Here is a 26,287-nt window from a genome sequence, read left to right on the forward strand (position 1 = left end):
GGCACACAAAAATAAAGCTTTAGACCTTTTTGGCAAGTTCTCATCCGGGTGGGGAGGTTGACACCTGAGCACAAGTACTGATAGATGGCGCTATAGCTGCACGTTTACTCACTGGGAACGCCTATCGACTTTTCTAGAGACTGATGTACTTTATGGATATTTTGACTATGGATGAAAGTTATGATTTTTAGGATTTATTTAAAATTTGTACTTTTGCACACAGTATTTTCTGTGTGTACAGTTTATGCTTTTTTTGCACAGTCATACAGTTTTGTATATGAATTAGATAGCAACACTTTTCTGGGTTTTAATTTATTTATTTATTTGACATTTGCACTTTAGCACTTTTTTTTATTATTCAACAGGTTGACGAAACTGGTTCACATTTGTATGAATGTGGGTACCAAATGCAGGGTGAAGTGGCCCTGCCCACACACTAACCAAAGAAAATAAAATAAACATTCCAAAAAAAGATATTTTTCATATTTTTTCAACGGTTTATTTTCTTTCTGGATAAAGATTTCACATAAATATATAAAAGCTGATCATTGCAAGAACCCTAATTGGTGGTAAATGGTTTGTCCCAACCCTCTAATGCTCTTTTTAGGGAAAGGGTCTTGTTGAACTACCTGCTGGTACTGATTGTTATTCACTACTTGTCTTTTATGCAAAAAAGAATACAGAAAAGTTTTATGTTCGGCCCGTTCTTTTTTTGGGTAGATTTTCTTCTGCATTTTAAAGTTGACGTCTTCCAGTACTTTGTACATCAGGGTCAGGAATTGAAGGTGTCTTCCCCGGGTCTCAGTGTGGTCCTCCGTCGTGTAGTTCTCCACCTGAATGATCTCCTCCGCCCCCATCCCTTCAAACAGATCACGGAACTTGGCGAAGTTACCGCTTGTCTTGTGGGTGAGGACAATGATGGGGAAAATTCCTGAGGACAGAGAAGACTATTACCTTCAATGCCAGGAGTGAAATTTTTTTATGATTAATAAAAAATAGACACAATGGTTGAATTGTTATTTTCAAAAAATATTATTTTTGTAATAGTCTGACTAGGCTCTGCCCCATTGACAATAGAGAAGCCAATCTCCGAGGGCAAGAATACTTATCTTCAATCCACGCCACTTAAAACAATAGACCGGCCTTTCTCAACCTTTGCAACACACAGGAACCCTTGAAATAACTGTCCGGTCTCAGGGAACCCCTGCTAAGAAATACTATATCTACAACTCATGATACATTAGTGTCATGGTCAATGGGAAGAATGTTCCTTACATTGGTGGTCAATGGGAAGAATGTCCCTTACATTGGTGATCAATGGGAAGAATATCCCTTACATTGGTGATCGGTGGGAAGAATGTCCCTTACATTGGTGATCGGTGGGAAGAATGTCCCTTACATTGGTGATCGGTGGGAAGAATGTCCCTTACATTGGTGATCGGTGGGAAGAATGTCCCTTACATTGGTGATCGGTGGGAAGAATGTCCCTTACATTGGTGATCAGTGGGAAGAATGCCCCTTACATTGGGGGTCAGTGGGAAGAATGTCCCTTACATTGGGGGTCAGTGGGAAGAATGTCCCTTACATTGGTGATCAGTGGGAAGAATGTCCCTTACATTGGGGGTCAGTGGGAAGAATGTCCCTTACATTGGTGATCAGTGAGAAGAATGTCCCTTACATTGGGGGTCAGTGGGAAGAATGTTCCTTACATTGGGGGTCAGTGGGAAGAATGTCCCTTACATTGGTGATCAGTGGGAAGAATGTCCCTTACATTGGGGGTCAGTGGGAAGAATGTCCCTTACATTGGGGGTCAGTGGGAAGAATGTCCCTTACATTGGTGATCAGTGGGGAGAATGTCCCTAACATTGGGGGTCAGTGGGAAGAATGTCCCTTACATTGGGAGGTCAGTGGGAAGAATGTCCCTTACATTGGTGGTCAGCGGGAAGAATTCCCATCTTACAGATAGCTAAAAAGATATGGTGATGGTGTCAGTGGGAACTTATCTGAGAGGCAGAAACTGCTCATTGACCAAGGAACCCCTAGCAACCCTAGAGGTCCATGGAACCCTGGATGAGAAACCCTGCAACAGACAATAAAAACTTGGTGGTCAAACATTTTTTTCTTCTGTCACATAGGAATGCATTTGCAGGAACTAAAAAAAAAAAATATATATATATATATATATATATATATATATATACTGTATATATACTGTATATATTATCATTGTGATTATTATATGTTTGCCTTCTGTATAAAGTTTGACAATCTCTGTACAACCACCTTTAGATCTACCAAAAATGATACATAGTATGAGGTTCTACCATAACAGCCCATTGAATTTGTATCCATTCAGGTAGGCAAACATACTTGTTAGTAGATCAAAAGGAGGTTATACCATCAGATTGCAACATGTATGAACCTTTTTGGAAACAAAACTAGAAATAAAAAATGTTTACTTCTTTTGCAGTCAAATCCAAAATTTGCCATGTCCATTATATCAACTGAAGACAGGCTTGGAACAAGAAATGGCCATGGCTTTACGGCCCTGGTTCTGGACACGTGGATGGCAGCATTTAGTGCCCTGGGCTAATTTTGCCACCATTGGGCAGCAGTTGTTTTGCAGAGTGGTAGCAGGTGCCAGGTGCTGGAACTCTGCTTAAATTTTAGCTCCTGGATCTAAAAGAAGACATGTAGTACTCTCAGATGGGGTGATCTTATTACAACAGAACAGGTTTAGCCTCAGCTGGGAGGGGGGGAGAGAAAGCAATGTGGGAGCATATGATCAGGCAAGGACCACCAATGCAGGGGAAGGGGAGTTCATAACGCTGCCACTGACCAGCATTGCAAGAGCAGTTAAACATTCTTTCACTGACCACCAATGCAGGAGAGGGAGGGGGCAGGAGCGTTTGCCTTGGGGCAGCATTTTGCAGGGGGCAGTGCCAACCCCAGGCAGAAGGGACCAGGACTTGAAGGGCCGGAGAGCTAGGCAGGGCTTGGGCAGGAGGCAGGGTTTAGGCAGGGGGCTCAGCAGTTCTCGAGCAGGGGGAGGGCTCGGCAATACTCAGTGCTCGAGCGGGGAAGGCAGGTTAGGCAGTTCTTGGGTGAAAAAGTGGGCTTGGCAGTGTTCAGACGGGCTCAGCTGACCATCTCCTGTATCCTAACCGCAGACTCCTGTATCCTGTCCGCAGAATCCTGTGTCCTGTCCGCAGAATCCTGTGTCCTGTCAGCAGAATCCTGTGTCCTGTCCGCAGAATCCTCTATCCTGTCCGCAGAATCCTGTGTCCTGTCCGCAGAATCCTGTGTCCTGTCCGCAGTCTCCTGTATCCTGTCTGCAGAATCCTGTGTCCTGTCCACAGTCTCCTGTATCCTGTCCACAGAATCCTGTGTCCTGTCCACAGTCTCCTGTAGCCTGTCCGCAGAATCCTGTATCCTGTCCGCAGAATCCTGTGTCCTGTCCGCAGTTTCTGACGGTCTCCTGTAGTATGTCTGCAGTCTCTGATGGTCTCCTATAGTATGTCCGTAGTCTCTGACTATCTCCTGTATCTTGTCCACAATCTCTGACCGTCTCCTGTATCCTGTCCACATTCTCTAACCATCTACTGTAGTATGTCAGCAGTCTTTGACCATCTCCTGTAATAGGTCTGCAGTCTCTGATTATCAGCTGTACTATGTCTACAGTTTCTTACCAACTCCTGATGCAGAACCTAAAGAGAAAAGCATGGAGTTTACAGATTAAGGGGTGGGTCTTAAACAGAAAGAGGTGGGACAAATTTAGATGAGGGGGTGCCTGATTTTAGCCTTGCCTAGAGCAACACAAAACCAAAATACAATAATGGCAGGAGGTTGAAATCTGTACTACAGGCCAGCAATGCAAGGCCAGGGGGTTAACAGTACTGACACTAATGCTGGGGATTATTATTGCTGGTACTGATGCTAATGCTGGGGGTTATTATTGCTGGTACTGACACTAATGCTGGGGGTTATTATTGCTGGTACTGACGCTAATGCTGGGGGTTATTATTGCTGGTACTGACGCTAATGCTGGGGGTTATTATTGCTGGTACTGACACTAATGCTGGGGGTTATAATTGCTGGCACTGACACTAATGCTGGGGGTTATTATTGCTGGCACTGACGCTAATGCGGGGGGTTATTATTGCTGGTACTGACACTAATGCTGGGGATTATTATTGCTGGCACTGACACTAATGCTGGGGGTTGATATTGTTGGTAATGACACTAATGCTGGGGGTTATTATTGCAGGCACTGACACTAATGCTGGGGGTTAATATTGCTGGCACTGACACTAATGCTGGGGTTATTATTGCTGGCACTGACACTAATGCTGGGGGGTATTATTGCTGACACTGACACTAATGCTGGGGTTATTATTGCTGGCACTGACACTAATGCTGGGGGTTATTATTGCTGGTACTGGCACTAATGCTGGGGGTTTATATTGCTGGTACTGACACTAATTCTGGGGGTTATTATTGTTGACACTGACACTAATGCTGGGGGTTATTATTGCTGACACTGACACTAATGCTGGGGGTTATTATTGCTGACACTGACGCTAATGCTGGAGGTTATTATTGCTGGCACTGACGCTAATGCTGGAGGTTATTATTGCTGGCACTGACACTAATGCTGGAGGTTATTATTGCTGGCACTGACGCCAATGCTGGGGGTTATTATTGCTGACACTGACACTAATGCTGGGGTTATTATTTCTGGCACTGACACTAATGCTGGGGTTATTATTGCTGGCACTGACACTAATGCTGAGGAGTTATTATTGCTGACACTAACACTAATGCTGGGGGTTATTATTGCTGGCACTGACACTAATGCTGGGGGTTATTATTGCTGGTACTGACACTAATGCTGGGGGTTATTATTGTTGACACTGACACTAATGCTGGGGGTTATTATTGCTGACACTGACACTAATGCTGGGGGTTATTATTGCTGACACTGACACTAATGCTGGGGGTTATTATTGCTGACACTGACACTAATGCTGGGGGTTATTATTGCTGACACTGACGCTAATGCTGGAGGTTATTATTGCTGGCACTGACGCTAATGCTGGAGGTTATTATTGCTGGCACTGACACTAATGCTGGAGGTTATTATTGCTGGCACTGATGCCAATGCTGGGGGTTATTATTGCTGACACTGACACTAATGCTGGGGGTTATTATTGCTGGCACTGACACTAATGCTGGGGGTTATTATTGCTGGCACTGACACTAATGCTGGGGTTATTATTGCTGGCACTGACACTAATGCTGGGGTTATTATTGCTGGCACTGACACTAATGCTGAGGGGTTATTATTGCTGACACTGACACTAATGCTGGGGGTTATTATTGCTGGCACTGACACTAATGCTGGGGGTTATTATTGCTGGTACTGACACTAATGCTGGGGTTATTATTGCTGGTACTGGCACTAATGCTGGGGGTTATTATTGCTGGCACTGACACTAATGCTGGGGGTTATTATTGCTGACACTGACACTAATGCTGGGGGTTATTATTGCTGACACTGACACTAATGCTGGGGGTTATTATTGCTGACACTGACGCTAATGCTGGGGATTATTATTGCTGGTACTGACGCTAATGCTGGGGGTTATTATTGCTGGTACTGACACTAATGCTGGGGGTTATTATTGCTGGTACTGACACTAATGCTGGGGGTTATTGCTGGCACTGACGCTAATGCTGGGGGTTATTGTTGGCACTGACGCTAATGCTGGGGGTTATTATTGTTGGCACTGACGCTAATGCTGGGGGTTATTATTGTTGGCACTGACACTAATGCTGGGGGTTATTATTGCTGGTACTGACACTAATGCTGGGGTTATTATTGCTGGTACTGGCACTAATGCTGGGGGTTATTATTGCTGGCACTGACACTAATGCTGGGGGTTATTATTGCTGGCACTGACACTAATGCTGGGGGTTATTATTGCTGACACTGACACTAATGCTGGGGGTTATTATTGCTGACACTGACGCTAATGCTGGGGATTATTATTGCTGGTACTGACGCTAATGCTGGGGGTTATTATTGCTGGTACTGACACTAATGCTGGGGGTTATTATTGCTGGTACTGACACTAATGCTGGGGGTTATTGCTGGCACTGACGCTAATGCTGGGGGTTATTGTTGGCACTGACGCTAATGCTGGGGGTTATTATTGTTGGCACTGACGCTAATGCTGGGGGTTATTATTGTTGGCACTGACGCTAATGCTGGGGGTTATTGTTGGCACTGACGCTAATGCTGGGGGTTATTATTGTTGGCACTGACGCTAATGCTGGGGGTTATTATTGCTGGCACTGACACTAATGCTGGGGGTTATTATTGCTGGCACTGACACTAATGCTGGGGGTTATTATTGCTGGCACTGACACTAATGCTGGGGGTTATTATTGCTGGCACTGACACTAATGCTGGGGGTTATTATTGCTGGCATTGATACTAATGCTGGGAGCTATTATTGCTGGCACTGACACTAATGCTGGGGGTTATTATTGTTGGCACTGACACTAATGCTGCCTCCACAAATGCCAATACTGAGTATTATTATCACTGCCATTGTCACCAGTGTTGGGGGTTATTACTGTAGGCACTGACTTTTGTTGGGGCTGTTACAGCATCCACTATCACCAAAGCTAGGAGTTATAATTATGGTTGCTGACAACAATTCTGTGTCCACTGTGTCCACTAACACCAGTGCTGGGAGTTTTTATTGACATCAATAATAGGAATTATTGTACTCCAACTTTCTCTTTAGTATGAGTTGCTGTACAATTAAATACATTCAGCAGAAAGGAAACTTTGGTATATTACAACCCATTCATTTGGAATAATCTGACTGATAATTCTAATTTGATGCAATGTGCTTTTGTGTGACCCACTGAGTGTCAGGGGCCACAATTGAGGCTCTGGATCATTTGTAAATTGACCACCACTACTCTATAGTAAGCATAGATGGTTAACAGTCTTGTCAATTCTCATGCAATCAATCCTCTGATCCAAGATCCTCAGAACAGATCTGAGACCCCTATGAGGCCCTATAGCTGGTCTGCTTGATGTAGCAACTTCCCCAGTTCTAAATCTAGACCCAAGAATAACAATGTTTTCATTTGGCTATTAGCAAAATACAAGACATTCCCTGAATCTGTACCTGTTAAATTGCGGCAGTTGGTAAGGAATGATTTGATCTCCTGTTCTTCATGTGTTGCGAGGTTCCTCTTCACGCTGTAACAAATATTGCACATTTTTTGAGAGGTTGATACTTGAGGACAGCAAGGATCATTTATACACCATGTGGGAGACTTGTGGTGCCACTTAAGGCTCGGTACTGGTAAAAGTCACCCTGCCGGCAGAGAAAGCACAGGTTATTCCAGATTATTCCAGAAACTGATATGGCATATGAAGAAGTGGACGCCGCACAAAACCGAACCCCTGAGTCAAACAATGATGACATGTTGCAGATGGCCTCAGCCGCCGCTTCAACCAGACATCTGTGACCAAACCCTGATGGGCGGGGCGAAACGCGTCAGTGTGTGTGGCTGGAGCAGTGCCTGAGGCTATCTACAACATGCCATCAAGGATCATTTATAGATTCATAAAGATTTTATTCAATTTCAATGCAATACCCAGAGGCCTAAAAGGCCATAGAACATACACTCACCGGCCACTTTATTAGGTCCACCTGTTCAATTGCTTGGTAACACAAATTGCTAATCAGCCAATCACATGGCAGCAACTCAATGCATTTAGGCATCTAGACGTGGTGAAGACGACTTGCTGAAGTTCAAACGAAGCATCAGAATGGGAAAGAAAGGGGATTTAAGTGAATTTGAATGTGGCATGGTTGTTATTGCTAGACTGGCTGGTCTGAGTATTTCAGAAACTGCTGATCTACTGAGATTTTCACACACAACCATCCCTAGGGTTTACAGAGAATGGTCCGAAAATGAGAAAATATCCAGTGAGTGGCAGTTGTGTGGAGGAAAATGCTTTGTTGATGTCAGAGTTCAGAGGAGAATGGGCAGACTGATTCCAGATGACAGAAAGACACAAGAAGCCATGTTATATACACATTATACTCATTCAATAAAGTTTATTATTCAGCAAAACAAGTGTCGGCTATACCAATCTTCTTCATTAAGTCTGGAGGAAAATGCCTGGCTGATGTTAGAGGAGAACAGACAGACTGGTTGGAGATGATAGAAAGGCGGCTGTAACTCTAATAACCCCTCGTTACAGCCAAGGTATGCAGAATACCATCTCTGAATGCACAACATGTCCAACCTTGAAGCAGATGGGCTACAGCAGCAGAAGACCACATCGGGTGCCACTCCTGTCAGCTAAGAACAGGAAATGGAGGCTACAATTCGCACAGGATCACCAAAATTGGGCAACAGAAGATTGGAAAAATGCTGCCTGGTCTGAGGAGTCCAGGTTTCAGCTGTGACATTCAGATGGTAGGGTCAGAATTTGGTGTAAACAACATGAAAGCATGGATCCATCCTGCCTTGTATCAATGGTTCATGGATGTGCAGCCAACAACAACTGTGCGATATGGATCAAAATCTCTGAGGAATTTTTCCAACACCTTGTTTAATCTATGCCACCAAGAATGAAGGCCGTTCTGAAGGCAAAAGGGGGTCCAACCCGATACTAGCAAGGTGGACCTAATAAAGTGTCCGGTGAGTGTAGTACGGACGAGCACAATAAACCAAGAAGAGACAATGAAGGGTAGTGGCCATTTCTTGGCTGCCGGGATAAGGGCCCAACAACTTAGAAAGTGAGTAGCAGGCCGAGTCTCTGGTGCACTTTTAGTTGCATCAATACAGCAATTCCACAGCAGCGAAAAGGAGAGGGAGTCCTTCACTGATCAATTACTGTGACTTATGGAAAAAAGACAACTTGGGAGGGTAAGTATTAACAGAAATGTGAGTTGGGGTAAGAAAGTTAGAGGGGTTGATTTACTAAAGGCAAATAGAATGTGCACTTTGCAACGTGCAGTTACTCCAGAGCTTAGTGAATGAGGTATAGATTCACTTTGCAAAGAATACCCAATCACATGCCAGGAAAATAGAAAACAGCATTTTTGCTTGCACATGATTAGATGATGGAAGTCAGCAGAGCTTCTGCTCATTTACTAAGCTGTGGAGCATCATATCCCCCGGAAGAAGCCACGTGACCCTGTGGCGCAACGCGTTGGGGAGGGGCATTGACGTCACCAGGGCAACCCAACTTCAATCATTCTAGATATGGTGAGTATAGACTGTGCATGCGGTTATACAGAGGAAGCTTGTCACATCTCTACAGAGGGATTTTGTATATTACAAAGCGCTTATGTTATTTTATACATGTGAGTGTGTCAGGAATGGACTGGCCAGCAATGGTGGGACTCAACTGCCTTATGGGCTGCAGTACCAGGGCTGGCCAGCGGGTGCTCCCAGCAATCAGAGACTCAACCTTGCAGCCAGCCAAACACCTGAAACTGCTTATGCTGGTGTATTTAAGGGATGGCCAGACCTGCAGACTCTGCCTTGGTGTGTGTTTCTCCTGGGCCCTGTATCCTGTTCCTGCAATCCTGTTCCTGTTCCTGTCTTATTCGTTGCTGACCCTGCTCTGATCCCTGGCTTTGTCTGACCATTCTCCTGCTCTGATCCCTGGCTTTGTCTGACCATTCTCCTGCTCTGATCCCTGGCTTTGTCTGACCATTCTCCTGCTCTGATCCCTGGCTTTGTCTGACCATTCTCCTGCTCTGATCCCTGGCTTTGTCTGACCATTCTCCTGCTCTGATCCCTGGCTTTGTCTGACCATTCTCCTGCTCTGATCCCTGGCTTTGTCTGACCATTCTCCTGCTCTGATCCCTGGCTTTGTCTGACCATTCTCCTGCTCTGATCCCTGGCTTTGTCTGACCATTCTCCTGCTCTGATCCCTGGCTTTGTCTGACCATTCTCCTGCTCTGATCCCTGGCTTTGTCTGACCATTCTCCTGCTCTGATCCCTGGCTTTTCTGACCATTCTCCTGCTCTGATCCCTGGCTTTGTCTGACCATTCTCCTGCTCTGATCCCTGGCTTTGTCTGACCATTCTCCTGCTTAACCCCATACGTTCTGACCTCCTGTTATTGACCCGGCCTGCCTGACAACGCTTGCATTGTATGTTTTGTTATCTGTGGGTGGTTTGGTTCGTTTGCACTGTGTTATGTTTTAGTATTGCACTGCGTTTATGTATTGTTCGTGTTAATAAATTATATTGTTTATATCATATCTGGAGTCTGCGTTTCCCTGCGTCAGTCACATACCTCTGGTCATACCCTGGGAGCCCTGACAGAGTGTATTTAAAGAGTATTAAAAACACCTTTTTTAAAATGATAAGGCACCATATCCTTCTTTTTTCTCCCACTGACTATACTAACAAGGAAACTTTGGGGATGGAAGCCTATACAGCTATGTAAGGAAGCTCTAACCATCAAGCTCCTAAGAGAAGCAATCTATTCAGGAAAATCCAGGGAAGCTCCAGGGGATTTCTACTATTCTAATCACACCAAAGCTGTGTTAGCCTAGCAACAGGCTAACAGGGAGGTGAGCGCATATAAGTGTTGACATTTAAGCAAGGATCCCACCACAGATTATGTTTGGACACAGAAATTGGGCAATAATATAATATTTATAGTTTGAACACGTTTTTTGCACATGTTTGTATTGTTTAGGAATTTTTTATATTTTGTTTACTTTTTATTTTATTTTTTGTTGCATAATTTTCCTTTTCACTTTCTAATATTTTTTTGGCATCAGTACTTACCTTTATTTGATTTATATTATTTTGTTGCAAAATTTATTTCTATTATTTTTAAGATAATTTTTGAAAATAATTTTAAAGATAATTTTAAAAATATTTTTTTTTTTTTTGCACACATTGATTATCACTTTTATTGTATTTAAATGTGCACTCTATTTGATTGAGGTAGTGTTCATATTATTATTGGTATCCAGTATCCAGTCTAGTTAATATCATACATATATAAGTATACCAAAGGGCGGGAAACCAGTTACCTATTTTTTCAAGCTCTGGAGCAACTGCTTTTGCAAAGTGCACAGTTTAGTGAGCTTTAGTAAATCAACCCCAAAGTGTTATTAAACCCCAGACCCTGCATTCACTATATCCGCTCTCCCCGGACCCCGCATTCACTTTATCCACTCTCCCCGGACCCTGCATTCACTATATCCGCTCTCCCCGGACCCCGCATTCACTATATCCGATCTCCCCGGACCCTGCATTCACTATATCCGCTCTCCCCGGACCCCGCATTCACTATATCCGCTCTCCCCGGACCCTGCATTCACTATATCCGCTCTCCCCGGACCCCGCATTCACTTTATCCACTCTCCCCGGACCCCGCATTCACTATATCCGCTCTCCCCGGACCCCGCATTCACTATATCCGCTCTCCCCGGACCCTGCATTCACTTTATCCACTCTCCTCGGACCCCGCATTCACTATATCCGCTCTCCCCGGACCCTGCATTCACTATATCCGATCTCCCCGGACCCTTCATTCACTATATCCGCTCTCCCCGGACCCCGCATTCACTATATCCGCTCTCCCCGGACCCTGCATTCACTTTATCCACTCTCCCCGGACACCTCATTCACTATATCCGCTCTCCCTGGACCCTGCATTCACTTTATCCACTCTCCTCGGACCCCGCATTCACTATATCCGCTCTCCCCGGACCCTGCATTCACTATATCCGATCTCCCCGGACCCTTCATTCACTATATCCGCTCTCCCCGGACCCCGCATTCACTATATCCGCTCTCCCCGGACCCTGCATTCACTTTATCCACTCTCCCCGGACACCTCATTCACTATATCCACTCTCCCTGGACCCCGCATTCACTATATCCGCTCTCCCCGGACCCCGTATTCACTATATCCGCTCTCCCCGGACCCCGCATTCACTATATCCCCTCTCCCCGGACCCCGCATTCACTATATCCCCTCTCCCCGGACCCCGCATTCACTATATCCACTCTCCCTGGACCCCGCATTCACTATATCCACTCTCCCTGGACCCTGCATTCACTATATCCGCTCTCCCCGGACCCTGCATTCACTATATCCCCTCTCCCCGGACCCCGCATTCACTATATCCACTCTCCCTGGACCCCGCATTCACTATATCCGCTCTCCCCGGACCCTGCATTCACTATATCCGCTCTCCCCGGACCCCGCATTCACTATATCCGCTCTCCCCGGACCCTGCATTCACTATATCCGCTCTCCCCGGACCCCGCATTCACTATATCCGCTCTCCCCAGACCCTGCATTCACTACATCCCCTCTCCCCGCATTCACTATATCCGCTCTCCCCGGACCCCGCATTCACTATATCCACTCTCCCTGGACCCCGCATTCACTATATCCGCTCTCCCCGGACCCTGCATTCACTATATCCGCTCTCCCCGGACCCCGCATTCACTATATCCGCTCTCCCCGGACCCTGCATTCACTATATCCGCTCTCCCCGGACCCCGCATTCACTATATCCGCTCTCCCCAGACCCTGCATTCACTACATCCCCTCTCCCCGCATTCACTATATCCCCTCTCCCCGGACCCCGCATTCACTATATCCACTCTCCCTGGACCCCACATTCACTATATCCACTCTCCCAGGACCCGGCAATCACTATATCTGGTCTCCCCGGACCCTGCATTCACTATATCTGGTCTCCCACAGTACACACAACATTTATTTAGCAAATATAAACTGCTAAATCCCTTTTCTCATCAGCAGTATATAGCAGTCTTGTGATTTCTATCAGTGTCCAGCAGAGCACTGCTTAAAGCTTGTAGCAGGAGTTTTCATTCTGCTAGGATGCAGAACCCCTGACCTCTATCTGGACAGTGCTGATTGGCCCTGTACTAATCACATGTACTCTCCCAAGATTAAAAAAAAAAACCTCTCTAGCAATACACACCAAACTGAGCATGTGCAGAGTGACTCCACACGATATGTCTTATCAGGAGATAAATGGGTGACACTGGAAGAAGGGGAGGATCATGGAAAACAGGATCAAACAGCCTTTTTTACACAATGCAAAGGATTAACCCCTTAGGTTCCATAGTGAGTATAACAGCATGCATTACTGCATCTACAGACTGATTGTATTGCCGTGGGTTTAGTAACACTTTAAGGGAACATGAAGGAAAGAGAGAATAGAGAGAGAGATAAAAAAGAGGGGGGTGAGGTAAAGGAAGAGGAAGGAAAAGGGTAGGGAGGAGAAGGGAGGGGAAAGGGAAGAGGGGATGGGGGAGCTCCCGGCCAAGGGACAGGGGAGGTGGACTCCTGTAACAGCCATCTAGCTGACCTCTGCCCTCAACAGGCAAGTCCACTACCAGCAAGACAGGAGGTGGATTTCCAAATATGGACATCACTGGAACCAAAAGTCATGAACATAGACCTTGAGAGAGGATAGTTTTTAGAATTTGGTTAAAACTAACTGGACTCGGCTCTGAGATAATAATGGCGCTGATGATGTCATAATGACATACATTTGGCTTAAAAAATCAAATAAATCCCTATTGTGATCTGGGGGGATCATTAGCTCATGTGATGAGTTTGACAAGTGAGACATATCAGTCCAAATTTCAGTTTAGAGACGAGGCAGCCCACTTTTATTGCTGGAAAATGCCGAGCTACCTGGCTCCCTGGTTGGCAGCACCGCTGATCTCTTTGGTCTCCTTTTCGCTTTCCAGCAAACACAAACTGCCAACTTGGCTGTACAGGCTTCTGTCTTGAGACACTCCATGTCACAAACTCCAGGTTCTGTGCCTCTCTCTCCTCTTCCTTGGTTCTCTTACTGACAGCTCCGTGCTGCACCGGTCCACACTCTGACCTCTTGATAGGAGCCCACCTGACTCCTGTGCTGAGACCTCCTGACTCCGACTCCGGGAGCCCTGAGCTATCCTCAGGTTTGGATTATAATGGTCCGGTACACCTGAGTTTGAAGGTTAGATCCCACCCAAGGCACTTTGGAACCTTCAATCTCCAGGCCCCAATCCTGGATTACAAAATCCAGAGAAAGCTTAAAACACAGATTTTATGTATGTGGCAGCCTCAGCATGGGCTCTGGCCAGGCCATGTCCCAAAACGTTTTGCTCTGCCCCCCCAAACATTAATCATGCAATCATCTTCCCTATAAATAAGCTCCAGGGGGGGGGGGGGGTAGCTGGGACTGTCACATACTCCTTCACAGTGGATTTGCAGAAATGTGCAATTTATGGGACACCTTTCCTGCTACATATTGATGTTTGGAGCCAAAGACAAGCTCTGTTCCTGGCTGTCACTCATAGTGGTTGACATTGGACTAGGACCACCTAGAGCAGTACCTACATTTTTTTGCATTTGGTTCACAAACAATCTTTGTCATTTTCTCTTCCTTTATGTTTCTCTCGGTAAAACTTAGAAAATGAAAAATGTATTCCACTAATGGTCCAATCCACTCAATCAAAGATGTGCAACCACAAGCCAATTGCTATGGTGGTCGAAGCACAGTATTTCCATGTCAAATCTTCCTTGGGAATGAAAAATAGGCATTCAGGAGGTGATAGCATTGCCTCCTATCCACCCAAAAACTGGCTGCAAATCAGCGATCCATAGCTACATTGACAAGTAAGGATGGAACCACTATCATGGGTGAGAACGTTACCTGACCAAGTGTCCATAAAATAACCAGCTGGACACCTTCACACATTTGCTTTGCTTACCTATAAACAAATATTGGCACAGTGATGTCGGTGTAATTTGGCATCACATCTGGGTCTTCCATACTTGTGATTATTTGCTCATACTCTTTTGTCCATTCCACTTTTTCATCTAGAGGAACAAGGTTACCTGGAAAAAAAATCAACATTTTCTGATGTTTTATGCAGCCTAAACAGAGAAAGAGTGGGCTGCTAGGCATTTCCCCCTATGTGGTCCTAATGGCACTGGGCAGGAAGGGGTTAACATCTGCAGCAATCAAAGGGTTAACTGTGTGCTGTGTGTGCTTTACTGTGTCAACACATTGCTTTGTATTGCTCTGCTTTTCAGAGTGCAGGAGCTGACAGGGGAGAGGTCTATATTGTTTACATACACACCTCTCCCCCATCAGTGATACTAAGGGACTGCCAACCGGGACCCAGTGATCAACAGTTGAGATCACCAATGGCGACGCAGGTAGGGTCCCTAGGAAATGCAAAATCATGTGTATATATATATATATATATATATATATATATATATATATATGTGATTTTGCACACCCCTGCCGCCCTGCAGCAGTAAATCTGCTATAGGGCGGCGGGAAAGGGTTAAACCCACATCATTAAAACTATAAATAAATGCTGTATTACATGCTGTTAGTACTCAGTCACTATCATATAACACCAGTTATATGATGACACTGTACTGCACTGATGACAGTATGTAAAGAAAAAAGTTTTTTTTTTTTTTTTTTTTACATTTCTTAATTTTTTAAAAAAATTATGACAAAACATTACAACTTCAAAAAAACTTTGCCATGGCTCTTACTAATTACCTTGGACTATCTACTTCCCAAAAAAAAATGGTAATTTGGGGGATATTAGGGATATTTTAGGGCCTCATGAAATGAGATGGACCGTTAGTACAACAGGATTGATCAATATTCAGATATATAACCCGTGGTTTGTGGACTCTATAACTTTCCTACAGACTTAATAACATACATTGATTTGGGTTATTTTCACCAAAGAAATATATCAGAATGCATTTTGGTTTAAATTTATAAAGAACAATAATTATTTTACTAAATTTTATAATAGAAAGAAGAAAAACATATTTTTTTTCAATGTTTTCGATCTTTTTTTTCTTTCATTTATTTAGCAAAACATTAAAACTCAGCGGCAATTAAATACCACCAAAAGAAAGCTCTATTTGTGTGAAAAAATGATAAAAATTTTATTTGGGTACAGTATGGCATGACCGCGCAATTGTCAATCAAAAGCCATCAGTGCTGAAAGCTGAAAATTAGTCTGGGCAGGAATGGGGGGAAGTGCCCGGTACTAAAGTAGTTATTTAGGTGGCACTTCCGCTCTTGCTCATCTGAGCATCTATTCTCTGTCCATTCACAGGTAAGCTATACATCTCTGCTGCTGCTGCTGCATCACACTCACATATTACTTCCCTCACCCTTCTGCTTCTCATAACTTCTGGAGATATTTTCCCAAATCCTGGGCCTCCATCATTTAACTGTAACCAAGGCACCGATCACCCTGCACCCTCTGGCAGCAGCCGCAACCACGCAATTTTGTTTTCATTCTTCTTCTTCCCAAAACCAGCCTCCCCTTCTCCTGTACCCTTTGGAATGCCTGCTCTGTCTGTAACAAACTCACTTCTGTCCATGACCTTTTTCTCACCAACCCCTTTAATCTACTTGATGTTACTTAAACCTGGCTTCATGAATCTGCCACTGCTTCTCCTGTTTCCTTCTCTTATGGTGGCCTTCTATGGACTCATTTTCCCAGACCCAGTGAATGGGAGGGAGATGCAGTGGGAATCCTCCTATCCCCACAGAGCAACTTTCAGGTTCTTCACTCTCCTCCCTCTCTGTTCGTCTCATCATTTGAAGCTCACTGTATTCATCTATTTTCTCCGATTTCTTTAACCATTTCAATACCGTGCAATTTTCCCCCTTCCTGCCCAGGCCATTTTTCATGTTTCAGCGCTCTCACACTTTGAATGACAATTGCGCGGTCATACAACACTGTACCCAAACTAAAATTTTATCATTTTCTTCACACAACTAGAGCTTTCTTTTGGTGGTATTTAATCACCGCTGGGGTTTTTATTTTTTGCTAAATTACAAAAAAAGTCCAAAAATGTTGAAAAAAATACGTGTTTTTCTTTGTTTCCGTTATAAAAATTTACAAATAAATAATTGTTCTTCATAAATTTAGGCCGAGATGTATTCTGCTCCATGTCTTTGGTGAAAATAACCCAAATTAGGATGTATTATTTAGTTTGTAGGAAAGTTATAGAGTTCACAAACTATGGTATAGATCTGATTATTGATCAATCCTGAAGTACTGACGGCCAATCTAATTTCTTGAGGTCCAAGAATGTCAGAACAGGACAGATATCCCCCAAATGTCAGGACAGGACAGATATCCCCCCAAATGTCAGAACAGTACAGATATCCCCCCAAATGTCAGGACAGGACAGATATCCCCCCAAATGTCAGGACAGTACAGATATCCCCCAAATGTCAGGACAGTACAGATATCCCCCAAATGTCAGGACAGTACAGATATCCCCCAAATGACCCCTTTTTGCAGAGTAGACAGTCCGACGTACTTCATAATAGGCATGGCGAATTTTTTGAAGTTGTATTTTTTTTGTCATAATTTTTCGGAAAATGAAAAAATTAAAAAAATTATTTTCACTATTTTTTTTTTACATACTGTCACCAGTGCAGTACAGCGTCATCATATAACTGGAATGGCGGTGAACAGGGACACTGACTGGTGACAGTATGAAAAAAAAATATATATATTTATTTTTTTTATTTTTTTTTATTTTTTTTATTATTTTTAATTTTTTATTACTTTTTTTTTTTTTTAACATTTTTTTTTCATATTTTACTATGACCAAAATAGTACAATGTTACCATAGTAACATTATACTACTTTGGGGAAGTGATCAGTATTTTTTTTTTTTTTTTTTTTTACACAATTTGCTTATAGCAAAGAAATACTTTGCTATAAGCAAGCATTTACCTGAATGAAATCGATTCATTCAGCTTTTTTTTTTTTTGTGCTTAGCTGTGATTTGGTCACAGCTAATCACATGACATGTGCATGTGATTTGGTCACAGCTAATCACATGACATGTGCATGTGATTAGCTGTGACCATTCACAGCTAGGCACTAGTATACAATGGATGGCATCATGAATGAAGCCATCCATTGTATACAACTGTCATGTGACCTGCTGTGATTGGTCACAGCAGGTCACATGGTACCTGCAACGGGGGCCGGTACTCAGATCTGTCATCGGCCGTGTCCGAGGTGCACGCCCGGTGACAGATCGAGCCGCTGCGCTGCTCTGCATTAGCGCAAACGGCGCATGTGCGGGAGCACGCCAAATGGCGTGCACCCGGAGTGGAGAAGCAACTTTGAAGCCGCCAAACGGCCATTGGCTGGGCGGCAAATGGTTAAGAATTGCTGTGATCTACCAACCCCTGGACCAGTATCAACTTTCCTTGATGACTTCTCTGCCTGGCTATTCTACTTCCTCACTTTTGAAATTCACACAATTATTCTCAGTGACTTTAGCATCCCTGTTAATACAAACACTCATGTTACTTCTAAACTTCTCAGCTTAACTTCCTCTTTTGACCTAAAGCAATGGATACAGTCTTCTACTTATTCTGATGGCAACACCCTTGACCTTGTATCCTCCATGCAACCTTTCCAACAATCCTTTTCATCTCTCTGATCACTACCTTACTAGTTTCACTCTCTCCCTGTCTTCCAGCACCTTTCCTGCCAACCACCTAACAATTACCCATAGAAACCCTGAATGAGCTTGCCTCTCTCACTACACATAGAATCAGGCCCTGACCCCTACAACCTTAGTAAACAGATGATACCAGAAGTCACAAAAATATATAGCCACGCACTTGAGCATCTATGGCAGCAATGGGCAAACTATGGCCTTTTAATCCGGCCCGTGGAGCGTGATGCTGTCAGGATGTGTGTAGGCGGGGCAGCGTGACGAACGTGAGGGGAGCTAGGCTCCTCTCACAGTCCGCCCTGAAGACCGGAACGGCGCGGGAACACGGCGAGAGGAACGCGCGGAGCAAAGGTAAGTGAATGAATTACTATGGGGGATGAATTACTATGGGGGATGAATTACTATATGGGGGATTAATTACTATGGGGGATGAATTACTATGGGGGATGAATTACTATATGGGGGATGAATTACTATGGGGGATGAATTACTATATGGGGGATGAATTACTATATGGGGGATGAATTACTATGGGGGATGAATTACTATATGGGGGATGAATTACTATATGGGGGATGAATTACTATGGGGGGGATGAATTACTATGGGGGATTAATTACTATATGGGGGATGAATTACTATGGGGGATGAATTACTATATGGGGGATGAATTACTATATGGGGGATGAATTACTATGGGGGATGAATTACTATATGGGGGATGAATTACTATATGGGGGATGAATTACTATGGGGGATGAATTACTATATGGGGGATGAATTACTATGGGGGATGAATTACTATGGGGGATGAATTACTATATGGGGGATGAATTACTATATGGGGGATGAATTACTATGGGGGATGAATTACTATATGGGGGATTAATTACTATGCTTACTATGGGGGAATATTACTATACTTACTATGGATGACACATACACATCATTCATCTACTCTTGGTCTGGCCCCCGGGTCCAATATATGAACCCATTGCGGCCCTCAAGTCAAAAAGTTTGCCCACCCCTGATCTATGGTGTAGGACTAAGTCTCAGAAAGATTTCAGATATCCGCTGTGCAGATACCTTCCCCACTTAACACTCTAACCTTTGTCCACGGGTACACTCATTACTTCCCTCATTTAACCCGCTACCATAGACGGGGCTCTAAACTCTTTTTAAACACCCAACAATTTACCTTCCCCCCGGACCCTGTTCCCTCTCAAATATTTCAGTTACCCTCTGGCTCTATTCCACACTGTCTAACTCACATCTTCAATCTCTCCCTCTCTTCTAGCTTCTTTCTCAATTCTCTAAAACATGCACTAGTCACCTCCATACTTAACAAGCCTTCCTTGGACCCCACCAACCTTGATCTCCTTCAGCCTGTATTTCTCTTTCAACAATCCACATAACCTGCTCTCCTAAAACTCACAAACTGTTTACTAACAGCTCCTAAAATCCTGGACCTTTTGGCTGCCTTTGATATGGTTGGACTCCTCCACAAAAACTTTACTCATTTGGTCTCCATGACTGTACTCTTCATTAGTTCTCATACTACCTATCTCACCACACCTTAGTTGTTACTTATAATTCTACTTCCTCCTCCGATTTTCCTTCCTCTGTCAGGTTCCACCAAGGTTCCAATCTTGGACCCCTCCTATACGCTATCTATACCTCCTCCCTGGGTCAGCTGATAGCCTCCTATGCCTTTCAGTATCATTCCTATGCTGGCAACACCCAAATCTATCTCTCTACTTCTCATCTCACAACATCAGTCTCCTCACGCATCACTAACTTACTGACGTACTTATCAATCTAGATGTTACACCACTTCCTCAAACTCAATCTAACCAAAACCAAGCTCATAATATTTCCTCCCCCATGTGCCCCCTCTTCTGACTTCTCTGTCAAGATCAATGGCACAACCATCAACTTGTCCCCCTATGCCAGGGTGTTAGGTGAAATCTTGGACTCTGAATTCTCCTTTTGGCCCCACATCCAGTCACTGTCCAAAACTCAATCAATGTCAAAGTTTAGCCTCCAAAACATCTCCAAAATATGCCCTTTCCGAACCAATGACACCACAAAGTTTATAGTCCACTCTGTGGTCATCTCTCAACTTGATTACTGCAACTCCCTCCTCGCTGGATTACCTTTACATAAGCTATCCCCTCTTCAGTCCATCTTGAATGTTGCTGCCAGGCTCATCCACCTTACCAACTGTCCAGCGTCCTCCACCCCATCTGCCAATCCCTACACTGGCTGCCACTCACCCAACTAATTCAATCCAAAATACTAACAACAACATACAAAACCATCCACATCTCTGCTAACTCCCTTGATACCTCCTCCCATGCTTACCTCCAGGTCTTCTTCTGGGCCACTCCCATCCTATAGAACTCCCTATCTCAATCTGTTTGACTATCACCTACTCTGTCTACTTTTGGGTGATCCCTGAAAATCCTTTTCTTAAGAAAGTCCTACCCCACTCCCACATAACTGTATTTCCACTTTCTCCATCAGCTCATCCCCCTTAATTATTACCTTTTGTATCACTTGACCCTCCCTTTTAGATTGTAAGCTCTAAAGAGTAGGGCCTTCTGATTCGTACTGTATTGAACTGTATTGTAATTGTACTGTCTGCACTCATGTTGTAAAGCGATGTGCAAACTGTTGACGCTATATAAATCCTGTATAATAATAATAATCATAATTGCCACATAACTGAACTAATAAAGAAATACAATGCTCAAAAAAATTAAAGGAATACTTTGAAAACACATCAGATCTCAATGGGAAAAATGACCGTGCTGAATATCTATCCTGATATGGATGGGGTCATCTGTTAGGAACGTAAGGACGCCCCATCATTTGATGGAAATGAAAATGATCAACCTACAGAGGACTGAATTCAAAGACCCCCCAAAAATCAAAGTGAAAAAATGATGCATCAGGCGAGTCCATTTTGCTGAAATTTCATTGCAGCAACTCAGAATGGTCCTCAGTAGTTTGTATGGCCCCCACGTGCTTGTATGCATGCTTGACAACATCAGGGGAGGCTCCTAATGAGATGATGGATGGTATCCTGGGGGATTTCCTCTCAGATCTGGACCAGGGCATCACTGAGCTCCTGGACAGTCTGAGGTTTAACCTTGGCGGTGTCGGATGGACCGAAACATGACATCCCAGAAGTGTTCTATTGGATTTAGGTCAGGCAATTGTGGGGGCCATTGAATGGTATCAATTCCTTCATCCTCCAGGAAGTGCCTGCATACTCTTGTCACATGAGGCCGGGCATTGTCATGCACTAGGAGGAACCCAGGACCCACTGCACCAACGTAGGCTCTGACAATGAGTCCAAGGATTTCCTCAAGATACCTAATGGCAGTCAGGGTACCATTGTCTAGCCTATAGAGGTCTGTGCATCCTTCCATGGATATGCCTCCCCAGACCATCACTGACCCACCACCAAAACGGTCACACTAGAGGATGTCTGGCGCTCAGGCCACCCTCATGAAGTCTGATTCTGATTGTTTGGTCAGAGACATTCACACCAGTGGCCTGCTGGAGGTCATTTTGTAGAGCTCTGGTCATGCTCATCCTGTTTCTCCTTGCACAAAGGAGCAGATAGCGGTCCTGCTGATGGGTTAAGGACCTTCTATGGCCTTGTCCAGCTCTCCTAAAGTAACTGTCTCCTGAAATCTCCTCCATGCTCTTGAGACTGTGCTGGGAGACACAGCAAACCTTCTGGCAATGGCATGTTAATGCTGGAGGAGATGGACTGCCTGTGCAACCTCTGTAGGGTCCAGGTATCGCCTCATGCTACCAGTAGTGACACTGACCCTAGACAAATGCAAAACTAGTGAAAAACAGAAAAGATGAGTAGGGAAAAAAATGTCAGTGGCCTCCACCTGTAAAACCATTCCTGTTTTGGGGGTCGTCTCATTGTTGTCCATCTAGTGCACCTCTTGGTAATTTCATTAACACCAAAGCAGCTGAAACTGATGAACAACCCCCTCTGCTACTTACCTGACCAGATCAATATTCCAGGAGTTTCATTGACTTGATGCTAGACTCTGATTAAAGAGTGTTCATTTCATTTTTTTTGTGCAGTGTATATAAGTTTTTATTTGGGCACTGAAGAAGATTCTTACCATTCCTCAACAAAAAGAACTCAACAGATTTTCTTAAATTAAGGAATGTATCATTCCTTAATTTAAGAAAATCTGTTGAGTTCTTTTTGTTGAGGAATGGTTAGAATCTTCTTCAGTTTTTTTAATGTCATATGTGTCCTACTGGGGAGGTTTACCTTCTGAAGGGTTAAGTGAGTTTTGTATTATCAGTAGTTGTTGAGTTTCGATTTACAGAGAAATGAGAGTGTGCTGTCAACTAGTTTCATTTTCACATAGTATACAAACTGCTAACATGTAACTGGCTATTGTCTAAGTCAACACAGTGTCCAGTTTATAGAAATATCTAACTCATGTAATAAATGTTTGATAATTGAGTTGATACACCACACTGCTGTGTCTGTCTTCTCATTTATCCCAAGTTAACCACTTGCCTACCGGGCACTTATACCCCCTTCTTTACCAGGCCAATTTTCAGCTTTCAGCGCTGCCGCACTTTGATTGACAATTGCGCGGTCATGCAACATTGTACCCATATGAAATTTTGATCATTTTTTTCTCACAAATAGAGCTTTCTTTTGGTGGTATTTAATCGCCACTGGGCGCTTTACTTTTTGCGCTATAAATTAAAAATTGCAAAAAAGTTGAAAAAAAAAAAAAAAAAGTTTCTTTGTTTCTATTATAAAATTTTTCAAACAGGTAATTTTTCTCCTTCACTGATGTGTGTTGATGAGGCAGCACTGATGGGCACTGATAGGCGGCACTGATGGGCACTGATAGGCAGCACTAAAGGGCACTGATAGGCAGTACTAATGAGGTGGCACGGATAGGCGGCACTGATAGGCAGCACTAATGAGGTGTCACGGATAGGCGGCACTAATATGCAGCACTGATAGGCGGCACTGATAGGTGACACTGATGATGGGTACTGATAGACGGCACTGACTGGCATCACTGCTGGGCACTGACTGGCGGCACTGACTGGCACAACCGCTGGGCACTGACTGGTGGCACTGACTGGCAGCACTGCTGGGCTGCACTGGTGGGTGGCACTGGTGGGTGGGCACAGGTTGGTGGCACTGGTGGGCACAGGTGGGTGGGCACAGGTGGGTGGCACTGCTGGGCACAGGTAGGTGGCACTTCTGGGCACAGGTGTGTGACACTGCAGAGTGGCACAGGTGGGTGCACTGCTGGGCACAGGTAGGTGGCACTTCTGGGCACAGGTGTGTGACACTGCAGAGTGGCACAGGTGGGTGCACTGCTGGGCACAGGTGAGCGGAGCTAGTGGGCGCACTGCTGGGCACAGGTGGGTGGAACTTGCGGGTGTCACTGCTGGGCACCGATCATCAGGGCACTGATCATCAGTGCCCTGATGATCGGTGCCGATCCTCGCTCTGACAACTGCCGGTTCTCGGCAGTACTTTCCTCACGATCTGACAGCGTGAGGAAAGTGCAGCCGAGAACCAGCACTTGCATTTCCCTGTGATCAGCGTGTCATTGGACACCGCTTATCACGTGGTAAAAGGCCGGTATGATTGGCCTTTTACCACATCTCGTGATCAGCTGTGTCCGTAGGACACAGCGATCACGGAGATCGCAGGGTGCGCGCCCCCTGGGGCGCGCAGGAGAGCGCGTTCTGGGGGGACGTCATATGACGTCCACCCAGAACTGGCCGGCCGCAGTGAAGCCGTCATTCGGCTATCTGCAGTCGGCAACTAGTTAATAGTGTCCTGACCCAGCAGAAGGAAAACAAAATTTGCAGCACATTTATTATTTAGTAACCCAACACTTTCACTTCTTGTTCTGTGGTCACAACAAGAAGTAAGTGAAAATCTTCTCAAAGTGATGAAAACCATTGCTTAGTTACCACCAAAACAAGCCTGGAAGTCTTCACAGACAGCAGTAAAAACCCAACATGGGTTCTAACCCATCACCACCTAATCCAAAACAAAAAAATGGCTTCATATACACTTTAAATTGTGTCATAATGAAGACACAGACCACTCTAAAAGTTCCTGAACAGGAAGGTTTGAAATGGGATAAACTCTGCCCCCCCCCCCCCCCCCCTTGACTTGCAAGTGAACCAGTAAGAGATCAAGATAAGTATTTTCCAGCAGCTCTGAGCAGAAGACATGAAGCTCATTAAGGCTGGATTCACACTTGAGTGATTTGTAGCTTGAAGCTCAAAGCTCCAAAAACACTCAGACTTAAAAAAAAATCAGTTGTTCTCTATGGTGCCTGTTTGTGTGATCAGGTGTGAATAGGCACCATAGAGAAGAATTGATTTTTTTAAGTTTGAGCATTTTTGGAGTTTCAAGCTACAAATTGCTCAAGTGGCCTCAGACAATTCTGAACATGACTCACCTAGTTGGGCGTAGATCTCGCCAGTTTCATAACCGTTGAGTTTGGAGCAGCCCCTGTTGTCTACAATGGTGATGGTGTTGGTTAACTTGTAGGATTTCCTCTCCATGGTCAGCCCTCCATCTGCTGCTCCAGCTCTAGCGTATTCACTAAACTTATTGCTTCTATCTTGTAGGACGTGCATACAGGAGTTGATTAGGGAGGATTTGCCATGTCCCAGGTAGCCAAACAGCTGCAGGAGGATCCGTGTAAAGCCCTGGTTGCCCAAGGCACAATTATCCAGACTATACTCATTTATGAGTTTCTTCAGCTGGTCCACATTCATCTCTCTTTCTGTCTCTTTCTGTCTCTTTCTGTCTCCAACTCAGAAGATCCTCTGCTTACACTGGAAAAAAATCATAAATGTTGTGAAAGTGAAAGACTTTTCTGTACAAGCAGCCTAAAAAAATGTGAGCTGTAGGAACTTATTCAGACCGCATAATGAGTTAGCAGTATACTAGCTCTCACACGCACACTTCTCTTGGCTTACCCACCTTTGCATGTCTCCTGTCTTTCTGTGTAAAAATGGTATAGCGAGCGCTACAGACAGGAATGTGTAAGCAGCTAGAACACCAAAAAAGGCAACCAACCAACCTTACAGTAATCAATAAAAAGAGGGATAGGTGCAGCGCTTGAATCAGAATACAAAAGGAATGCTCTATAACAGTGATGGCGAACCTTTTTGAGCCCGAGTGCCCAAACTGCAACACAAAACCAACTTTTTTATTTCAAAGTGCCAACACTGGAATCAATCACTTGCCTACCGGGCACTTCTACCCCCTTCCTGCCCAGGACAATTTTCAGCTTTCAGTGCTGTTGCACTTAACAAAGACAATTGTGCGGTCATGCAACACTGTAACCATATGCAATTTTTATCATTTTTTCACACAAATAGAGCTTTTTTTGGTGGTATTTAATCACCACTGGGTGTTTTATTTTTTGCACTATAAATGAAAAAAGAGCAAAAAATTAAAAACATAAAAGGTTTCCTTTGCTTCTATTCTAAAATTTTGCAAACAGGTAATATTTCTTCTTTGATGTGCGTTGGTGAGGCTGCACTGATAGGCAGCACTGATGGGCATTGATGAGGCGGCACAGATAGGTAGCACTGATGAGGCGGCACTGGTGAGCATTGATGAAGAGGCTCTGATGATGCACTGATA

General features: G+C 44.3%; 1 protein-coding gene across 1 annotated transcript; it reads right to left on the reverse strand.

The window, feature by feature from the left end:
- Nucleotides 1-296: 296 nt before the first annotated feature.
- Nucleotides 297-25,577, reverse strand: LOC149451969 (uncharacterized). Its single transcript, XM_089689923.1, has 4 exons — nucleotides 25,089-25,577; nucleotides 14,823-14,949; nucleotides 7,209-7,282; nucleotides 297-931 (listed from the first exon to the last, which is right to left on the reverse strand). Exons 1-4 carry the CDS (start codon nucleotides 25,408-25,410, stop codon nucleotides 546-548), a joined length of 909 nt encoding a protein of 302 aa, XP_089546049.1. The 5' UTR covers nucleotides 25,411-25,577; the 3' UTR covers nucleotides 297-545.
- Between the last annotated feature and the right edge of the window lie 710 nt (nucleotides 25,578-26,287).

Source organism: Staurois parvus, unplaced genomic scaffold (genome assembly GCF_062004578.1).
Source record: "Staurois parvus isolate SC_StPar_1 unplaced genomic scaffold, SC_StPar_1.0 ptg000503l, whole genome shotgun sequence".
Taxonomy (NCBI): Eukaryota; Metazoa; Chordata; class Amphibia; order Anura; family Ranidae; genus Staurois; species Staurois parvus.

Excerpts from the sequence above, each read along its gene's own strand:
- LOC149451969 (XM_089689923.1), bottom strand. The coding sequence starts at position 25,410 with ATGAATGTGGACCAGCTGAAGAAACTCATAAATGAGTATAGTCTGGAT. Across the intron at positions 14,950-25,088 it reads CGAGATCTACGCCCAACTAG|GTAACCTTGTTCCTCTAGAT; the intron begins GTGAGTCATGTT and ends TTTTTTTTCCAG. Across the intron at positions 932-7,208 it reads CAACTGCCGCAATTTAACAG|GAATTTTCCCCATCATTGTC; the intron begins GTACAGATTCAG and ends CTCTGTCCTCAG.